This window comes from Pygocentrus nattereri, chromosome 6, assembly GCF_015220715.1.
Source record: "Pygocentrus nattereri isolate fPygNat1 chromosome 6, fPygNat1.pri, whole genome shotgun sequence".
In the NCBI taxonomy this organism is placed as follows: Eukaryota; Metazoa; Chordata; class Actinopteri; order Characiformes; family Serrasalmidae; genus Pygocentrus; species Pygocentrus nattereri.
In genome coordinates this window covers 43,394,307-43,412,284 of record NC_051216.1, presented here as the reverse complement: position 1 = coordinate 43,412,284, position 17,978 = coordinate 43,394,307, and the positions used below count along the sequence as shown (strand labels likewise).

Here is a 17,978-nt window from a genome sequence, read left to right as displayed (position 1 = left end):
CTGCTAGTTTTCCATTTAATTTGAACCAGTTTGTATCTATTGCAGCTATTCTGGCATTTGTGTGTGTCACGTTTTACCGTGAATACTTTACTGAATATTACAACGCTGAATATTTTCGGAGGTGCTTCTTAGTTGTCTCTTGTAATAACCAGACCGGGTTAAACAATAATCCCTACTCCATGTACAGTTTATGTACACACACAATCTGTAACTGCAAACATAAATTTGTGAGACTTTGCTGGTGTGAGTTTCTCTCCCTTTCAGTGATGCTCAGAAGTGATTTGAGTTTTAATAGCTCCCTCCCCTTGTGGATTGTCTTTTGCTTACAGTGTTTTAATGACTTACAGGTACCCCAGTTATCATTCATTCATGCCAAATGTGTTGTGTGTGTGTGTGTGTGTGTGTGTGTGTGTGTGTGTGTGTGTGTGTGTGTGTGTGTGTGTGTGTGTGTGTGTGTGTGCGGATGGATGCACATGGGCAGGTTCTATTCCCCTCTGGCAGCCCCCGGAGGCGGTAAACCACTGCTGTTTTATCCGCCTGTGTATCCCAAACTGAACACAGAACTGCCTGCTGTGGTTTCCCATGTCAACACACCATCAGACTTTTACATACAGCTAGTGAGTTCACTGCACTTCTGCAGTATTATTTCAAATGTAATACATGCAACAAAAGATTAGATTGCTTGTTTGCCTGTAATAGGTGTATGTAAAATAAATAAATAGAAAATAAAACACTCACTGAACACTTTATCAGGAGCACTATACTAATACTGGATTACAGAACAGTCTCAGTTCTTTGTGGATTCTACAAGATGCTGGAAATTTTGAGTAGTTCATTGTGTAATTAATTTATAGTATAATTATTTTGTGTTTCTTACCATGCAGGTGGACAATATGGAGTTCCTGCTTCTGAACTCAAAACTGCAAGACTGTTACGGGTCTCCTGGGAGCGATAGCGAGCTGCAGATTTACTGTCCTGTTCAGGGCCAGGCCTGTGTCGCCATCTATGATGAAAAAGACTGGTGCAGGGCTCAAGTCACTGGTGGGTGTGTGTGTTTTGGTTATGCATGTGTTGTGTTGGCCTGAAGTGTCTTGTAGAGGTCACTCTCTGTCACTTCGAGTGTGTGTTTTCTCAGGTTTTCCTGGTGGACGAATGGTGGAGGTCCGATATGTAGATTTTGGCAACAGAAAAACTCTGTCTGTGAATGACCTCAGGCAGATAAAGGATGAGTTCTTTGCCTTGCCAGCCATGGTAAGCTGAAATCACTGTGTCGTAGTGTAAGTAGGGTTTGACTGGTATGAATCTTTTGGGGCTGATATTGATTTAAGGGGTCTAACAATTCTGAAAAGTAATGAAATTGGCCAATGGTTTCAGTTAAAGAGTGCTTTGCTGTGACCTATATAACTGTCATTTCTCAGTGGTCACACTTTACAAACTCAATTATACCTGGGAACTTTGAATAATATATTGGCTTAGATTTTTATTACACTTATTTTTCCCCATTAGTTCTGTTTATTAAAAATGCTTATAACGTTATTGTGATGCTGAAGGTAAGATTTAGCTGCATTTGTGGTGCTTTTTCATTTGAGCTGCCTCATATTGACCTACCCAGTGTTGTAACGTAACACTGTAAGGTTTTACCTTGTCATCGAGTTCAGATCCCATGAGTGGTGCCACCTCGACCTGTAACTTAAAGTAGGATATCTATTTCTGTCTCCTAAACCTTTTTTCTCCTCTTCAGGCGGTGTGGTGTTCTCTGGCAGATGTGTTGAGTGTGGGGGACAGCTGGAGTGACGAAAGCATTCAAGTGTTCCGCAAACTGACGGAACAGAAGTTGGTCATTGTGGTGGTAACAAGTGAGAGCATACAGTCTTGACCAATAGTACTGGTTTCAAAAATACCTGCAATTAAATTTTGTTCAGTAAAATGGCTTTGAAGTTAACTTTTTTTAATCCTATATGTGTGCCATTCTTAGAAATATCTCAAAGTCTTAAATCAATATGACATGGCAGCGTGTCTTTTTCTTCTGCAGAGCTTGTGCCTCAATCCGCAGCTTTACCTGTTCGCCTGTTTGAGGTCAGCGAGAGTTTTACTGAGCTTCAGGCCAGCATTGGGGAGACCCTGGTCAGACAAGGACTGGCGTGTTGGAGTAAACAGTATGTGCATAATATTACTTCTTGTAGGAGAAATCGGTCTCTCTCTGTAGAGTTGTAACGTTTACACATTAGAGGGCGACGTGTACATTCCAGCATAGGCAAAGCAGAAAAATACACCTTCACGCAGCTGCTGGGTGGACTTGTAATGAGTACTAACTGTACTATGAGGCACAGCCTTTAGTATTCTACACTATGTTCAGTAATATAGTAGTGACGTCAGCAAACTAGACAAAAGACACAGGCAAAATACTAGTTAAAAGAAGTGTTAATAAATAAAATCTTTTCCCAGCAAGGTAAGGAAACTTAGGTGGCACTGGGCAAACTCCACAGAGGTTCTGGGAGTTTGAAACAGTGTTATTCTGTTGGTATCCTGCCATGGCATCTGCTGCCACTGTTAAAAGAAGTCTCCCAAAAACACAGATTGGAATCTAATGTACATGCTTCTAGTTTATGCCTGATTTTAAAAGTTGGAGAAATTGTATGCCATTCTGGCCAGCAGTATTTGAAAAGACTTAAATGAATCATAATTAAAGTTAGAATATCTAATTAGCTGCATTATCACTGCTCCACTTCTAATCTCTTTTTTTAAATTTATTTTAATGATCCTTCACATTCTGCACAGTCCTGCCTCAAAGTGCTTATGCATTAGAAATAAACACGTCATGCCCCCCCCCCCGCCACAAATTTTGTATATTTATATTTTTCAGTTATGCTGTTAAAATCTGGAAATATATACTTTCTCAGCTTGAGAACCTGAAATCTTGCTCACTCACAGCAGTGAACATCGTGTTAATGGAGTGCTGGACAGCAAGTTTTCTCAGGGTGGCTGCTTATACTTGACTCTTACTAGGCCTGTGATGTCTGTGTTTTGTGCCTTGAATTAGACCGGCTCTGTGAAGTGCTGGTTAATCTGTGAATGCACTGTGCTGTTACCCCTAGCCAGCCGCTAAGAGAGGCTAGCGGGGCTGGTAGATGGACGACAGCTGTGCTGTAAGCGCCATGCTGCAGCTGCGTTAAGATGTAGTGATCTAACTGCTGAGGTACTCCCACTGATTTGAGTTTAGTTGTGAATTGACTCGTTACATCTCACTCCAAAATAGTGTCAAAATGGCATTGGAAGTCGCCGACATTGTGTATTTGGAGAGGACTGAAATCACTGAAAACTATGGTAGCCTAATAAGTACATACCCACACCATATAGAACTAATCCCACCCAGATAGAACTATAGTTAGAAAGCTCATTTCGCTGGCTAAATAAATAGGTCTCATCTGGTTTCGAGCTTGAGCTTTACCTAATCGTGATTGTGCGTGTGTGCACAATGCATCTGTGTTGTGTTACGGCAAGAGACGAAACCTTTTTTCTTTTTACAAGCAAAGTAAGAGGTCCATTCTCTGTGGAGTGTTAAACCTGGGGCAAGTATCTGTACAAGGGTCCGATTTCAATTTCATTCGCAGTCATTCCGTTTAAACTGCTTTGGCTTGCCAGCTAATAATAAATATTTAGTGTTTAGATCATTTTTCCTCTCAGAACAGCTGTTACATATGTTAAATTAGGGCTGGGCGGTTCCTGATATGATTCAATATCATGATATTTTCAAACATTTCACAGTGTAATGTGATCAGAGATATTAAAGTTTACCAAATTTAAGGAATGTTTGCTTCCTGAGTTTCCTTATGTTTATGCATTTTAAACAAATTAGTTAAATGTAAATCAAGGACTGTATACCATGTGTAAAGTACACAAAGGTAAATGGTTAAATATATTGCTAAAATATCACTGACAGGAAATGGGTCAATGTCAGTATCATAGTATACCAGTATAGATCATATAATCACTCAGCACTATGATAAATGCTTGAAAAAGGAAAAATGGAAAAGTCATGCAGTTCCACTGTTTTAAAGGTGTATGAACCCTGTTGCTTAGAGATTCAGAATTTACAGTGGATGAAGCTGCGGATGTGCTTTCCACACGGTTGTCGGGTGCAGGTTTTCTGAATGACTTTCTCAGCCTTAAGCTCAGTTTCCACTGTTTGCTGTTGATTACTGTTAAAGCTCTGCAGCCCAAAATATGGTTTTCTGGGCATCCCTCATAGCTGCAGTGTTGGTACATCTGACCCTTATTTTGTCCTTTTCTATCTAGAACTCAGCTGAAAGACCCTCCCCCACTGGAGGCTGCAGTATGGGACCCCCCCCTTGATGAGGTGACTTCGTCTCCAGCCGAGCTGACGTCCCACACTGATGAGCCTTCAGAGCTGCTGCTTAGCTTGATTCTGCCCACCTGTCTTAAAGACCTGAGGGTGAAGGTCACCCATGTGACTTCGCCTGGCCATATCTATGTACAGCTGCTGCAGTTTGATGCCCACCTGAAGAGGTACTGACCTGTGTCTGAACGATTGACATGCAGGATTAGATTAAGATTAAGATTAAGTGACCCTTATTAGTCCCATAACGGGGAAATTTCACCTCCGCATTTAACCCATCTGTGAAGTGAAACACCACATACACTCTAGTGAGCACACACACACTAGGGGGCAGTGAGCACACTTGCCCAGAGCGGTGGGCAGCCCAATCCGCAGCACCCAGGGAGCAGTTGGGGGTTAGGTGTCTTGCTCAAGGACACCTCAGTCATGTGCTGTCGGCTCTGGGGATCGAACCGGCGACCTTCCGGTCACAAGGCTGGATCCCTAACCTCCAGCCCACGACTGCCCCAAAAGCGTCCCAAAAGGTGCGCTTTGTTTCTGCCCGATGAGCAGTTGGTTCAAGTTGGTATTTATTTATTTTGTACACCCGCCATAAGGATATCCATACCTTATTTGCTACCATATTACTTTAATAACTAGTGTTATTGTGAAGTGTTTGGTGTTTTTTTGTGCTCATAACTTTGTGAAATGTGATCCTTATTAGGGTTCATGACTTGCTGAAGAGAGAGTTTTCAAAGTCAGATCTGCAGGAGGTTGACTGGAAGGTGGACATGCCCTGTGCTGCCAATGTGAATGGAGTTTGGGAGAGAGGAAAGGTGTGCACGGTGTCCTCCAGCAACATTTCTGAGGTAAAACACACAGACACTGATATTTCTAAACTCTTATGTAAATTTGTAATGTATTTAACAATATTACAAATATCACTGCTGAGTATTGTCATAGACATACTACCAACGTAAGATTAAAAATAAATAAATAAATAATTGACTCTGCCTTTGGTAAATGCTTGATGTCCACAGGTGCTGCGTTGTGACTTTGGTAATACTGTAAAGCTCCACACCAGTAACTTGAGGCCTCTCCTCCCTGAGCTTGTTGGCTCCTTGCTACTGGAGTGTTGCCTCAGTGACATAAGGTAAAAGACAGTGATGTGCTGATCTGATTTACAGGATCAGTTCTAGTGGATACTGACCTTTTTAAACCCATATGGGCATTATATTCCCTATACTAGACCCAGGAGCTGAGCTCAGCATTCGGTGCTGTTTCACAGTCAGTCATGAAATTGACAGTGCAAATATCAACATTACAGAGCAATTAAATATTTGCACCTTCCTGTAAGGATTGTTGGTGCATGACTGTTAGAAAATAGATGTTTTGATATTGAATGTTCATTTGCTTGCTGCCTTTGCTAAATTAGTGAGAATAAAACTTTTGCCTAGTAAGTTTTATAAAAAAAACAAAAAAAAAAAACAAATAAAAGCACTTTGAATATATTAGTATATGGCGTCTTTTCTTGGTACTAGTCAGTCACCTAGCTGCTGCATTTTGGACATACATTCTGCATTTTGGATCTAAATACCTGTTAGAATGCGTCAGTAGTGTCTAGCTTACACTATACAGTGTCGCTTTGCTGCTGCTACAATAAACAAGTTCCTTAACAGAGCCCTGGTTTCAGGTTGGTACTCTGTTGACTTTGTATATCAGAATTTGTATTGATAGAAAAAGCTGCATCCTTAGAAACACGCCATGTTTATGTGGGTTTTGCGGCCACAGTGCTTTTTCGCTTTGTCGTTGAAAAAACTCTGCTTAAATGCTGTTGTCTGTAGACCAGCAGGTGGTCGCTCCACGTGGACGGCTACAGCCTGTGACTTCATCTCCTACTACCTCACTGGAGCCACGGCCGTAATGACCATTAAGGTGAGCGAGTGCTTACTGTGTTAGACCACTCAAAAGAGTGTGAGCTCGTCCTCATCGGTATGTGTGCTTGTGCGATTCCTGCAGGATCCCTGTGCCAGGCCAGCACTAGTGTCGCTGTTCTGCTCCAACCGATCAGGTCAAGATGTCAGCATCGCAGACTTCCTAATCAGTGAAGGACTTGCCTTAAGAGAGAGAAGTGTCAGGTATGACCGTTTCTAATGTTTTATAGAAAGAAGGGCTCTTTGGCTGTGTTACCTTTACAGGGTTGAAGAGGAACAGATCACATATTATATGGGTTTCACTACCATACAGGTGTTCTCCACAGAGTTGTGTTCAAGCTAGTAACACAAATAGAACACGTTCACAAGTAAATGTGAATCGTGTAGTAGACTTGAGCAGGTAGTGTCTGGAATTAAACGGGTAGATGGCCGTCGAGCTAATTTAAAGTTCAGAAAGCACACCGTCCACAGCTTTCAGGTGCAGAACTGGAAAGTGCATGTGTTTTATAATCCGTTTTCTTTTAACCTCTTTAACTCAGTGGAACCACCGGTGGTTCCAAAACACACTGTCTTGTTCTTTAACTTCATAACTTTCATATTTCATAAGCTACATTTGAAAGGGTGTGTGTCATACGAGAGCTGTAACTCTCTTCTTTCCAAATAGATGGGTAATGTAATTTTTAAAACTTTATAATAAAGAAGCTGAACTCACAATTTTGTTATACTGAAAGTTTAAATCTGAGCTATAAACTGGATCTGTCAGATGGTGTGTCTTCAGTGAAATGCACTTTACATGTACTCTCTGTGTGTGTGTGTGTGTAAAATGATTGTTGGCTTTCAGCAGTAAATTGTAAGCATATGGCATTATGTTCATCATAAAACACGTTTTCTGTTAATTTGAGGGGAGCTTTTCCAGGAAAAAAAACCCACTTATTTCATGCAGTTACCGAATGATTCGTTTTAAGATTTGGTCATGTAAATTCAGATGAAAAAAACAACGTATACCCTGGAGAATAAAACAGTCTTGATATTTTATCTCTACTAGAAAGGGATGAACATTTTATCTTGAAAAATGCTTTTGTGGGCACATTGTAAATATCAAATGTAAGTAATAAATTATGTTGAATAACAATCAATATGCCTAGAGTTTTTGATGGCAGTTTAATGTGGCACACTTACTGCTTTTTGTCGGTGTGTCAGGAAATTAAATGATGTATAGTGTATCATCAGAATGTCTTTCAGTATCGTGATGTGGTATTTTTTCCATGTCACCCTCCTGTGTTTAGCTTCAGAACATTGTATAATCTTTTTTTCTAGCTGTTGTCCTTAAGTTAAAGCCATGCTGCAGCGTACCATGTGCCAAATGCCTTGTGTAACAAAACATGAATGAGGGCTTATCAATGGATCCATCAAAGCTGTTAAAGATTAGTAGACAGTAGTGGGCCATCTTAGTGAGCATTAGCCATTTTAATAAGCTGTAAAAGTGTGATTTTAACCATACCAGACAAAGTTAGCTTTGCAAGTTTCTGACCAGGAAACTTGCTCTGGGTTGAACAGGCTTGGCATTATTGCATTGATATGCTGGAAGAGGTTATTGGCCTTTAGATTAATAGTAGCCTCTCAGGCAGTGTTTTTGATGTGGTTCTATGCAATTTTTTTCTGACACCATTTTTCTGATGACAAGTCACATCACTTAAGTGCATGTAGACACATTTGCTTATTGCCACGGTTGATTTTATATTATATTATATTATATTATATTATATATATATATATATATATATATATATATATATATATATATATATATATATATATATATATATATATATATATATTAAAACAAACCCACACTGTGTCTTGCAGAGTTCCTCCTGCACTCAAACCAGCCTCCGCTGAATGTGAGGAATCCAACCCTGAGTCAGGCGTGACTCTGCTGGTGCAGGACGAGTGTGTGCCAGCCCTGGAAGAGAGTGTGTGTGAGGAAGGGGGTGTGACGAATGAAACACCGACTCCCTCATACTCCTGTCCTCCCAGACCTGCCCCCCGCACTGCACCACCTCCGGAGAGAGTGAAAACACAGGCCTATCTGCCCCCAGAGTTGCCACCCTGCGGACACACACTCATGAGCATCTCTGCGGTCTCTGATGACGGAGTCATCTATGCCATGACCCCGCAGTCAGGTGCGTAAGAGGAGAGTTTGGAATGGCATGTGGAAAAGTCTAATTTGCAGTTTTACACTTCCCTCAGATGCAGCTAGGGTGTATTTGATGTCCATATTTTGCTGGTTTAGTTAGCGCTGAACCTATGGGGCTAATGTTGCTTACATACAGTTGTCACCTAAATTTTTATATTTAAAAAAAAAAAAAAAAAAATACATCTTCGCAACTTCTTTCAGTCCTCTCAAACCTTATCCCAGTCTCCATTAAGCTTGCACAGACTTTCCAAAGTGGTTTAGGACATGGTATCACTGTGTAGCTGAACGCTCCAGCAGGCAATTTAAACAAGAGTTTGTGCTTTATTCCCGAGTCCGCTTCACGTGTTATGTATAACTGTCAATTTTGAATTTTAAACTCAAGGTTTATGTTCATTAATTGAATTAACAGACATCCCAAATGTAATCCGGTGTCCATATGTCTGCGACGGGCTGCAATTATTTATTTATTTTCATTAGCAACATTTAGCTCACACATCCAGCACTGAACTGAAAAGCAAACATAGCTTGACTGATTTATGCTACTGGGTCAATCAACCAGTCAATCAAACTGTCTTAAGAAGGAAAAGTAGTAAAATGCTACTAGGTCTGTAAACATTACAAATGTCTGTGATTGTAATGATCATTAACCAAATTTAAGCTTTAAACCTTAATTCAGATGAATTTTGTTACTGTGTTTGCCTTTATTATTATTATTATTATTATTATTATTATTATTATTATTATTATTATTCCTGTTTAGTGAACTAATATTTCAACGTTTACTTTGTAACCTTGGAGGAATGCAGATTCAAAATGACATCATGAACGTGTGTATTTGTGTGTCTTTGTGAGAACAGAGTGCGAGTTTGAGCGTTTGATGGAGTGCCTGCAGCAACACATTAAGACGCTGCCCCAACAGAAGCGCTACAACTGGAAGAGTGTGCTGGGCTGTGCCGTCATGGGCTCGGACATGCTCTGGTACCGAGGGCAGGTGCTGGAGGTCATCAGAGGCCACGTGAAGGTTGATGTTAATGCTGCAAATCTTGGCCGTCTAAAATTTCTTATTTTTATCTTTTTTTTTTGACTACAGCTTTGCCACTGAGACTTTCACCTGTGTATTAAAGGTGCGGTATGTGGATCAGGGCATAGTGGAGAACATTCCAGTGTGCCATGTGTATCCAGTGGTGCTTTGTGAGGATGTTCCTCAGCTGTGTGTGCCTTGTCAGATAAATGGAGTTGTTCCGGTGAGTAGATGTTATTGCATCATTTGGAATTAGTTGACGTTAAAAGATGATTTCTTCCTGGTACACCGTGTCTCCTGTCTGCTGTGAGTGTAGATAGGAGGTGCGTGGCAGTGGGATGCAGTGGCGCTCATGAAAGATCTTCTGCTTGGCCGCTCAGTCAGTGTTCAAGTCATAGTAAGTAAACCTGCAATGACACTCGGCGCACTGATCCAGAATTTTTATTTGTGAAAGGCAGACATTTGTGAAAGGATGGGTTTGTTCTAAAGAGCTTGCTAAATTCAAGCATGGTTCTAGAATAGGATGCCACCATTGCAACAACTCGGTGTGTGAAACTTCTTTCCTCCTAGATCTTCCAGGATCAGCTGTGAGTGGCATTATCGAAAAGTAGAAGCATTTAGAAAACAGTTACAGAGCGGGTCGCTGAGGTGCATAGTGCATAAAATTCGCCAACGCTCTGCTGACTCGATAGCTGCAGAGGTCCAAACCTCCTCTGGCATTAACACAAAAACTGTGCACTGGGAGATTCATGACATGGATTTCCATGGCTGAGCAGCTGCATGCAAGCCTTGCATCACCTAGGACAAAGCCAAATGTCGGCTGGTGTGCTGTAAAACGCTTAATGCTTCAGCAGAGCAAAAAACATTTGGACAGTTGTACACTTCCAACTTTGTGGGAACAGTTTGGGGAAGACCCTGTTCTGTTCCAGCATGACTGAGCCCCTGTGCACAAAGCAGGGTCCATGAAGTCATGACTGGCTGAATTTGGTGTAGAAGAACTTGACTGGCCCTCAAAGGGCCCTGAACTCAACTCCATCAAACACCTTTGGGATGAACTACAACAGAAAACGCAAGCCAGGCCTTCTTGTCCAACATCAGTGTCTGACCTCACAAATGCTCTTCTGGATGAATGGGTAAAAATTCCACAGACACTCTCCAAAATCTTGTATTAAGCTTTCCAGTCATGAAATTTCCTCACTACTAAATATTCCACAGTCAACTGTCAGTGGGATTATAAAGTGGAAGCGATTGGAAACGACAGCAACTCAGCCACGTAAAATGACAGAACGAGGTCAGCGGATGCTGAGGCGCATAGTGCGCAGAGGTCGCCAACTTTCTGCAGAGTCAATCACTACAGATCTCCAAACTTCATGTGGCCTTCAGATTAGCTCAAGAACAGTGTAGAGAGCCTTATGGAATAAAGACATAGATGTCCTATCGGGTTGAGGTCAGAACACCTTTGGTATGAATTAGAGTGGAGACTGCGAGCCAGGCCTTCTCGTCCAACATCAGTGTCTGAACTGACAAATGCACTTCTGGAAGAATGGTCAAAAATTCTCATTAACACACTCTTACACCTTGTGGAAAGCCTTCTCAGAAGATTTGAAGCTGTTATAGCTGCAAAGGGTGGGCCAACATCATATTAAACCCTATGGATTAACAATGGGATGTCACTCAAGTTCATATGCGTGTGAAGGTAGAGGAGCGAATACCTTTGGAACTCTAGTGTAGCTGCAAACAGGGACCAACTCCATATTAATGCCTATGGATTTGGAATGGGATGTAATAGAAGCTTAGTGTCCCAATATTTTGTGTGTGTGATCGTAGTGCAACACAGATGGATGAACTTGCAAATAAGTCAACTGATGATGGTGTGCTTGGAGCAAAAAGTGTTGGATTTTGATCGTTTTTTGACCAACAGAATCACCAGTAAGCTACTCAGTATTCAAATACACCTCTGTATAGGCATTGTCCTTTGTGTCGTTTTTCAGGAACTACCAGAAAATCTGCGAGGCATGGTTACCGTGGAGATAATGCTGGATGGAATGGCACTGAGCAGAATCATGGTGCACCATCAGCATGCTACCATAGACCCACCCATCAGCAGCCTTGAGGTGTGATAGTGGGTTTGGTGAGGTCATTTCAGTTCATGTGAATTATCTTTAAATTTAATAAATACATATGTATCTGTGTGTAAAAAAAGGACTACGTGGTGAAGCCTCCAGCACCTGATTTGGACAACTGGGACTTGAACACAGAGGTAAAGCTGCCATACTTCAGTTTCACTTCTTATGGCTTGTGTTAATATTGCTGTAAGTTTTATGATTGAGCTGTATGTTTACCTTACAGATTTGTATTTTTTTTTCTTTATGCATCTATATGTAGAATACCCACTAGTCTTCGGGGTTAGGGAAATCAGCAAGTTTTCAGTTTTCCAAATATGCTACTGCATATAAAGTTTTGCAGAAGTATCTCCAACATAGTTGCAGTTACTAAGCTTTGAAGGACCAACTGGGTGAACCAGTTTGCTACCGCGCCACCCTAAGGCGGACCAGTGTTGCATCTCTAGTTAGCTAAGAATACCAAAGACAGAAGCTTGCCGATTGTTAAAGTAGCTAAGCGATGAATGTGTATTCGAGCTGTTTTTTTCCTGAAAGGAGAGCGTAATGTCAATAAGTTTATAATAAATAAATTTATTTCAGAGACCCCCCCTAGAATTTTGATCCTGAGACATTCAAGGAGTCAAAGAGGTTAATTAGGGGTCCCAGACCCCCAGGGAATATATACGTTCCCTTTTTATTCAGGAGTTATTATAGTTCCATATTTTTTTTTTTTCTCGGTGACATTTAAGGGCTGCTTTGTCCACCAAACCTGGCTTTAAATATTAAACATTAAAATTCATTTGTAATATATCCTAATTAAAGTGCCAGATCAACTCCCAGGGCAAACACCAGTGAACTCGCACTTTCTTCCATCAGGGCTTGGAGGAACCCCAGACCGTTTTAGGTGTGTACACCAACCCCAGACTTCAGGATAAAGGGAAACACTTCCGAGTCACGATCAAGCACATCCGTACCCCTAATGAGGTAGTGCAAAAACAAGTTTTCAGCGTGCGCTTGTGTGCAAAATTGCATTCAGATGAAATATTCCCTCACTCCTGTTTTGTGCTGTTTGCAGGTGTTCCTGAGTTTGTTGGATTTAACGGCGTCTGAGCAGGAACCTTTAGTGGAAGCCTTACAACAAGTGAACAGGGACATAGGCTCGTTGACCCAGTTGACAGACTTCCCCATTGGTAACATTACTCTATACTGCTGAAACAGATGTTCAGATTTTAAAGGAATGGTTTGGTGAAAAATCCATTTCACATGATTTTTTTTTTTCCTGATCAGTTAAGACATGTTTGGTGGTAGTTTTAGGTAAAGACAAATTGATTAAGTCTGATCATCACAACAGGGAATGAAGGAAGCTTATAATGGTCAGCCAGACTGTTCTTACTGACCTTGCTATTAGTCGTGGTTATTCTGAATGTATTTTGCAGTACACAGAATGCATGAGAGAGAAGAACTGACTTCATGAGAAGTTACAACCCTTTGTTTGAAGTTGTTACTGCTACCAGCAGCAAATGGGCATCTTGTTAGCTTAGAGCAGTCAGCCCCCTGTTCAGTCCTCAAAATGGAAGCAGTAACATAGCATGACATGAAATGGAAATATATTCCAATACTGTGTAATCAGGTCTTCTGTGTAATCTTCTTCTTGTGTAATCAGTTATTTTAATGTATTTGTAATAATTATGAAATCTCTTTATAGAATCAGAATAATTTAATGAGATTTTATGAAGATTAAAGAACTGGTTAAAGGTTTTCACTCCTTACTACGCCCGCTGTGACGGACTTTCTTTTGAGGTAGCCGTTTACAGTTCAGTGTGTGTGAATAGCTACTGTGTTTGTGTCTCTGTCTGTAGAGGGTCCGTGTCTGGCTGAATACAGTGATGGTAAATATTACCGCGCCAAGCTGCTGGGCTTTGCCGAGCTCAACCCCTGCGTCAAGATTCTTGTGAGGCATGTGGACTTTGGCTCAGACGACATCCTGCCACCATGCAAGTATGATCTCTTACAACAAGATTGCACAAGCAGAAAACACTCGATTTGAGGTGCCAAAAATGCAAGAGGGGGGGAATGTATTATGCACATCATAATTTCTTTGTGATATTATCCAAAAATAAGTACAAAACAACCAAACAGAACTTGTAACCATCTAACTACTAGGGCCTATGATAAGTCAGAGTAACATTAACACATTCTACAGCAACGAGAATTGAGCACTCAATCATACCCATGTGTCCAAAAAACCCAAAGTGTATTAAATGCGATTTACCAGACAAACAAACAACCGACAAATACAAAAATTGTCTCAAAACCTTTTTTCTTCAGAAAATGAAGTCCTTGAGTTCAGCTTTACAACTGTACAAATTGGCTTTAAATAAGGAACAGTCTCACCGGTTTTGATGCAATGATGGAGGAAAGCAAAAGAGAGGAAGATGAAAAGGAACGACTGGAGAATTGTATAATCCACAGGAAGACGAAAGCTGTTGCCCAGAGACGTTTTCTTGTGCGGTCTGTAGTGGTATGTTCAAACAGAAGAAGAGGTACTGCCTTGCCCAGTAGCAAACTGATGGGCGGTATAAAGTCTCCTCCTAATAAACATACCAGTAACTCTAATGAGCAAACCAAACAACAACAATGGGGCATTTAAACAAACAAGGCATGGAGTTAGTATAGTATGCTAACAGCTACTACAAAGAAAACCAACACATTTCATCCTAAATACATGAAATTGGTTCGAACAAAAGAAAACACAAAATGATACTCACACCAGCGTTTCCTGGAAAAGGAGATGATTGAACACGGCATAAAGTGTTGGAATCCAAACAACTTTTCCCTGCTTCCTGTCTCTCAAACCTTTATACTTATTCCTGCCTCAAGGAGTCAAAACAGCTGAGAGCTCACCCCTGAGGCTGGAGGTGGTAATGCCATGCCGAAAATGGCTCCACCTTCACCCATAATGAAAACGCATGACCATGGTGGTTACAAACTAACGTTGCATCTTTGTTGCATCTCAGGACTGTATGTTCTGATTTCTGATTTTTTTTTTGTGCTCCTGTGTATGTCAGATTGTCTTGCCTCCCGCCAGCACTCCTCCGATTCCCGTGCGAGGCAGTGTGTGTTCGGCTGGCGGGCTTCAAGCCACCTCGTGTGTGTGTTGAGCTGGAGCGCATTTCCTACCGGCCAGAGTGGAGCATGAAGTCCATGTTAGAGATGATTGACTTGCTACATGGCGACCTCAGTGCAGTGGTAACGGTAGGCCTCGACCCATCAGAACGTGTTTTCATTGTTGGTTATTTAAGGGGAATTCCACTAATTTTCCTAAGTATTTGCATAATTCACTGATTGAGATGTAAAGTCAGAGTGGTTTGGTGTGAAATGGTTCATTACAGAGACTCAGAGTTCTTTACAGTGGTGCAGTGTGTTATGTTGATAATGGTAAAAGCGTTTTCTTACTGTACTGTCTTGCCTCACAATAACCTTACTTACCTTATGTACTTCTCGGTCATAAATGGATTTGTAAAAATTTGTTTTAGGCTAAAACTTTCTTAAAACCATCATAAAACACTGTATCAGGCAGCATTTTGTAAACAAAATTACAAAATTGGGGCCGTATTACAGAAACATCCCATCTCTGACAACTTTAGTTGGGACTGAATTAAGGACAAAAGCTATTATAGGACAATAGTTACTAAGTTAATAATTTTATCATTAACTCCAGGTAAGAAAACAGTATTACTGTGAAGGTGTTTTAGGGCCAGTGTTGAAATATTTGGAGGATTGTCTCTTTGCGGATCATTTTGATCATCATTCTCCCTGTCTGTGAAACTTCATGCGCTCTTTGAATGGTGCGAAGATGTAGCCCCCTCGATACCTGTGTAGGTGACCCTTCCTGTGATTCTCCTTCAACAAAAGACAGTCTCCTCCGAGTCCGTCTGGCTCTTTATTCTAAGTAGTTTTCTGCTCAGCCGTTTCATATACTAATAAGAGGCTGGTGCTGATGTGCAAGCAGAGACAGGGAGACGTTATTGTGACCTTTCCTAAAACTGATTTGTGGCAGCTCTCTGATAAAAAGCAGGGGGCGCTCTCAATGTTCTTCCAGTTTATTGCACTTCTGTTTTGACACTTTACAGCTGTAGAGCGGCGCTGTTAGCAGCTGTCTGGCTAACTAACTCACTTTTTTTTTTTTTTTTCTTCACATTATTTTGTTTGTTGTATATAGATCGTTTTGGTGACAGACATACTTGATGATTGATCTTGACTGAGTAGTTTAGAACTTCCTAACTTAATATACTGTAAGATTGGATAAAAATTCCTGAAACAGAAGCAAGTCTAATACTAATTTGTGGAAAATCTTCTCCTGACTGCTCAGATCTCAACTTGGGACTAACAATAGGAAGTTTCTGTAATGGCCCGGTTACTTCAGAAGGATATTTTGCATTGAACCACTCTAAATGAATGTTTACAGACTGTTTGGAATGATGTGCTTGTGCATAAATGTTGAAAAAATTGTGCCCTCTATATCACAAAAGTGGATAAGTTGGATGTAGCAGCAGTTAACCCTTAATTTATTTTGCTCCATGAACAGAGTATCGTACACCGATCGGGCATAACGTTATGACCACCTCCTTGTTTCAACGCTCATTGTCCAGTTTATCAGCTCCACTTACTGTATAGCTGGTCTCTGTAGTTCTACAGTTACAGACTGTAGTCCATCTGTTTCTCTGATACTCTGTTACCCTGTTCTTCAGCAGTCAGGACCCCCATGGACCCTCACAGAGCAGGTACTGTTTGGGTGGTGGGTCATTCTCAGCACTGCAGTAACACTGATGTGGTGGTGTGTTCGTGTGTGTTGCACTGGTCTGAGTGGATCAGATACAGCAGTTCTGGAGTTTTTAAACACCTCATTGTCACTGCTGGACTGAGAATTGTCCACCAACCAAAAATATCCAGCCAACAGCGTCCTGTAACTATGAAGGACTACAAAATGACCAACACAAACTGTGCAGCAGCAAATGAGCCATCGTCTCTGACTTTACATCTACAAGGTGGACCTATGAGGTAGGAGTGCCTAACAGAGTGGACAGTGTTTAAAAATTCCAGCAACACTGCTGTCTGATCCACTTGTACCAGCACAACACACACTAACCCACCACCATGTCAGTGTTACTGCAGTGCTGAGAATGATTCACCACCCAAATAATACCTGCTCTGTGAGGGTCCTGACCACTGAAGAACAGGGTATAAGGGGGCTAATAAAGTATCAGAGAAACAGATGGACTACAGTCTGTAACTGTAGAACTACAAAGTGCAGCTATACTATATTGTCAAAAGTATCTGTTCCTCTACCTTCACACTCATATGAACTTGAGTGACTTTCCATTCTAAATCCATCGGGTTTAATATGATGTCGCCTCACCCTTTGCAGCTATAACAGCTTTAACTCTTCTAGGAAGGTTTTCCAGAAGGTTTAGGAGTGTGTTTATGGGAATTTTTGACCATTTTTCCAAAAGGACATTTGTGAGGTCAGACACTGATGTCGGACGAGAAGGCCTGGCTCACAGTCTCCGCTCTAATTCATCCCAGAGGTGTTTTATCGGGTTGAGGTCAGGACCTGAAGCTCTCTACGCAGTTCTTGAGCTGATATGAAAGCCACATGAAGTTTGGCGGTCTGTAGCGATGGACTCTGCAGAAAGTTGGTGAAGCTACTCAGCGCACTATGCGCCTCAGCATCCGCTGACCCCGCTCTGTCATTTTACGTGGCTGAGTTGCTGTCGTTCCCAATCGCTTCCACTGACAGTTGACTGTGGAATATTTAGTGGGAAGGAAATTTCACGACTGGACTTGTTGCCCAGGTGGCGTCCGATCACGGTACCACGCTGGAATTCACTGAGCTCCTGAGAGCGACCCATTCTTTCACTAATGTCTGTAGAAGCAGTCTGCAGGCCTAGGGGCTCGGCTTTATACAGCTGTGGCCATGGAAGTGATTGGAACACCAGAATTCAATGATTTGGATGGGTAAGTGAATACTTTTGGCAAAAAAGTAGGCTGATAAAATGGACAGTAAGCGCATGACCACCTTGTTTCTAATGTTATGCCTGGTGTATATTGACATTTCCTTTATCAAGGCTACTTCGACTCATTATACTACCACATCTACAGTTACTCAGATTCCCTCAAAACAGTTATGTCTGAAGTCTGATTGCGATGTAAATGATGTTTCAGGCTGTAGAGCCACAGCTGACGGTGGTCCTGTACAACATGGATGGAACTTTGGTTCATATGCCCCTAGTGGAGAAAGGTCTAGCTGACTATGAGTGATGAAACGGATTAAGGTAAGTTTTACAAATTGGTCAGTCACAACTGGAACTGTTGTTCCTAATCCCGG

General features: G+C 41.4%; 1 protein-coding gene across 1 annotated transcript in view; it reads left to right on the top strand.

The window, feature by feature from the left end:
- Positions 1-17,978, top strand: part of rnf17 (ring finger protein 17) — a 35,552-nt gene that overhangs the window by 17,170 nt on the left and 404 nt on the right. Inside the window, exons 16-36 of the mRNA XM_037539673.1 lie at positions 482-617; positions 885-1,041; positions 1,136-1,251; positions 1,742-1,856; positions 2,033-2,156; positions 4,297-4,527; positions 5,061-5,205; positions 5,377-5,489; positions 6,181-6,271; positions 6,356-6,474; positions 8,137-8,453; positions 9,325-9,488; positions 9,592-9,711; positions 9,805-9,885; positions 11,480-11,602; positions 11,692-11,748; positions 12,467-12,574; positions 12,666-12,780; positions 13,450-13,588; positions 14,659-14,845; positions 17,816-17,925. Coding sequence (XP_037395570.1) covers positions 482-617; positions 885-1,041; positions 1,136-1,251; positions 1,742-1,856; positions 2,033-2,156; positions 4,297-4,527; positions 5,061-5,205; positions 5,377-5,489; positions 6,181-6,271; positions 6,356-6,474; positions 8,137-8,453; positions 9,325-9,488; positions 9,592-9,711; positions 9,805-9,885; positions 11,480-11,602; positions 11,692-11,748; positions 12,467-12,574; positions 12,666-12,780; positions 13,450-13,588; positions 14,659-14,845; positions 17,816-17,911 — 2,854 coding nt within the window. The 3' untranslated portion in view covers positions 17,912-17,925. The remainder of the gene's footprint in view (positions 1-481; positions 618-884; positions 1,042-1,135; positions 1,252-1,741; positions 1,857-2,032; positions 2,157-4,296; positions 4,528-5,060; positions 5,206-5,376; positions 5,490-6,180; positions 6,272-6,355; positions 6,475-8,136; positions 8,454-9,324; positions 9,489-9,591; positions 9,712-9,804; positions 9,886-11,479; positions 11,603-11,691; positions 11,749-12,466; positions 12,575-12,665; positions 12,781-13,449; positions 13,589-14,658; positions 14,846-17,815; positions 17,926-17,978) is intronic.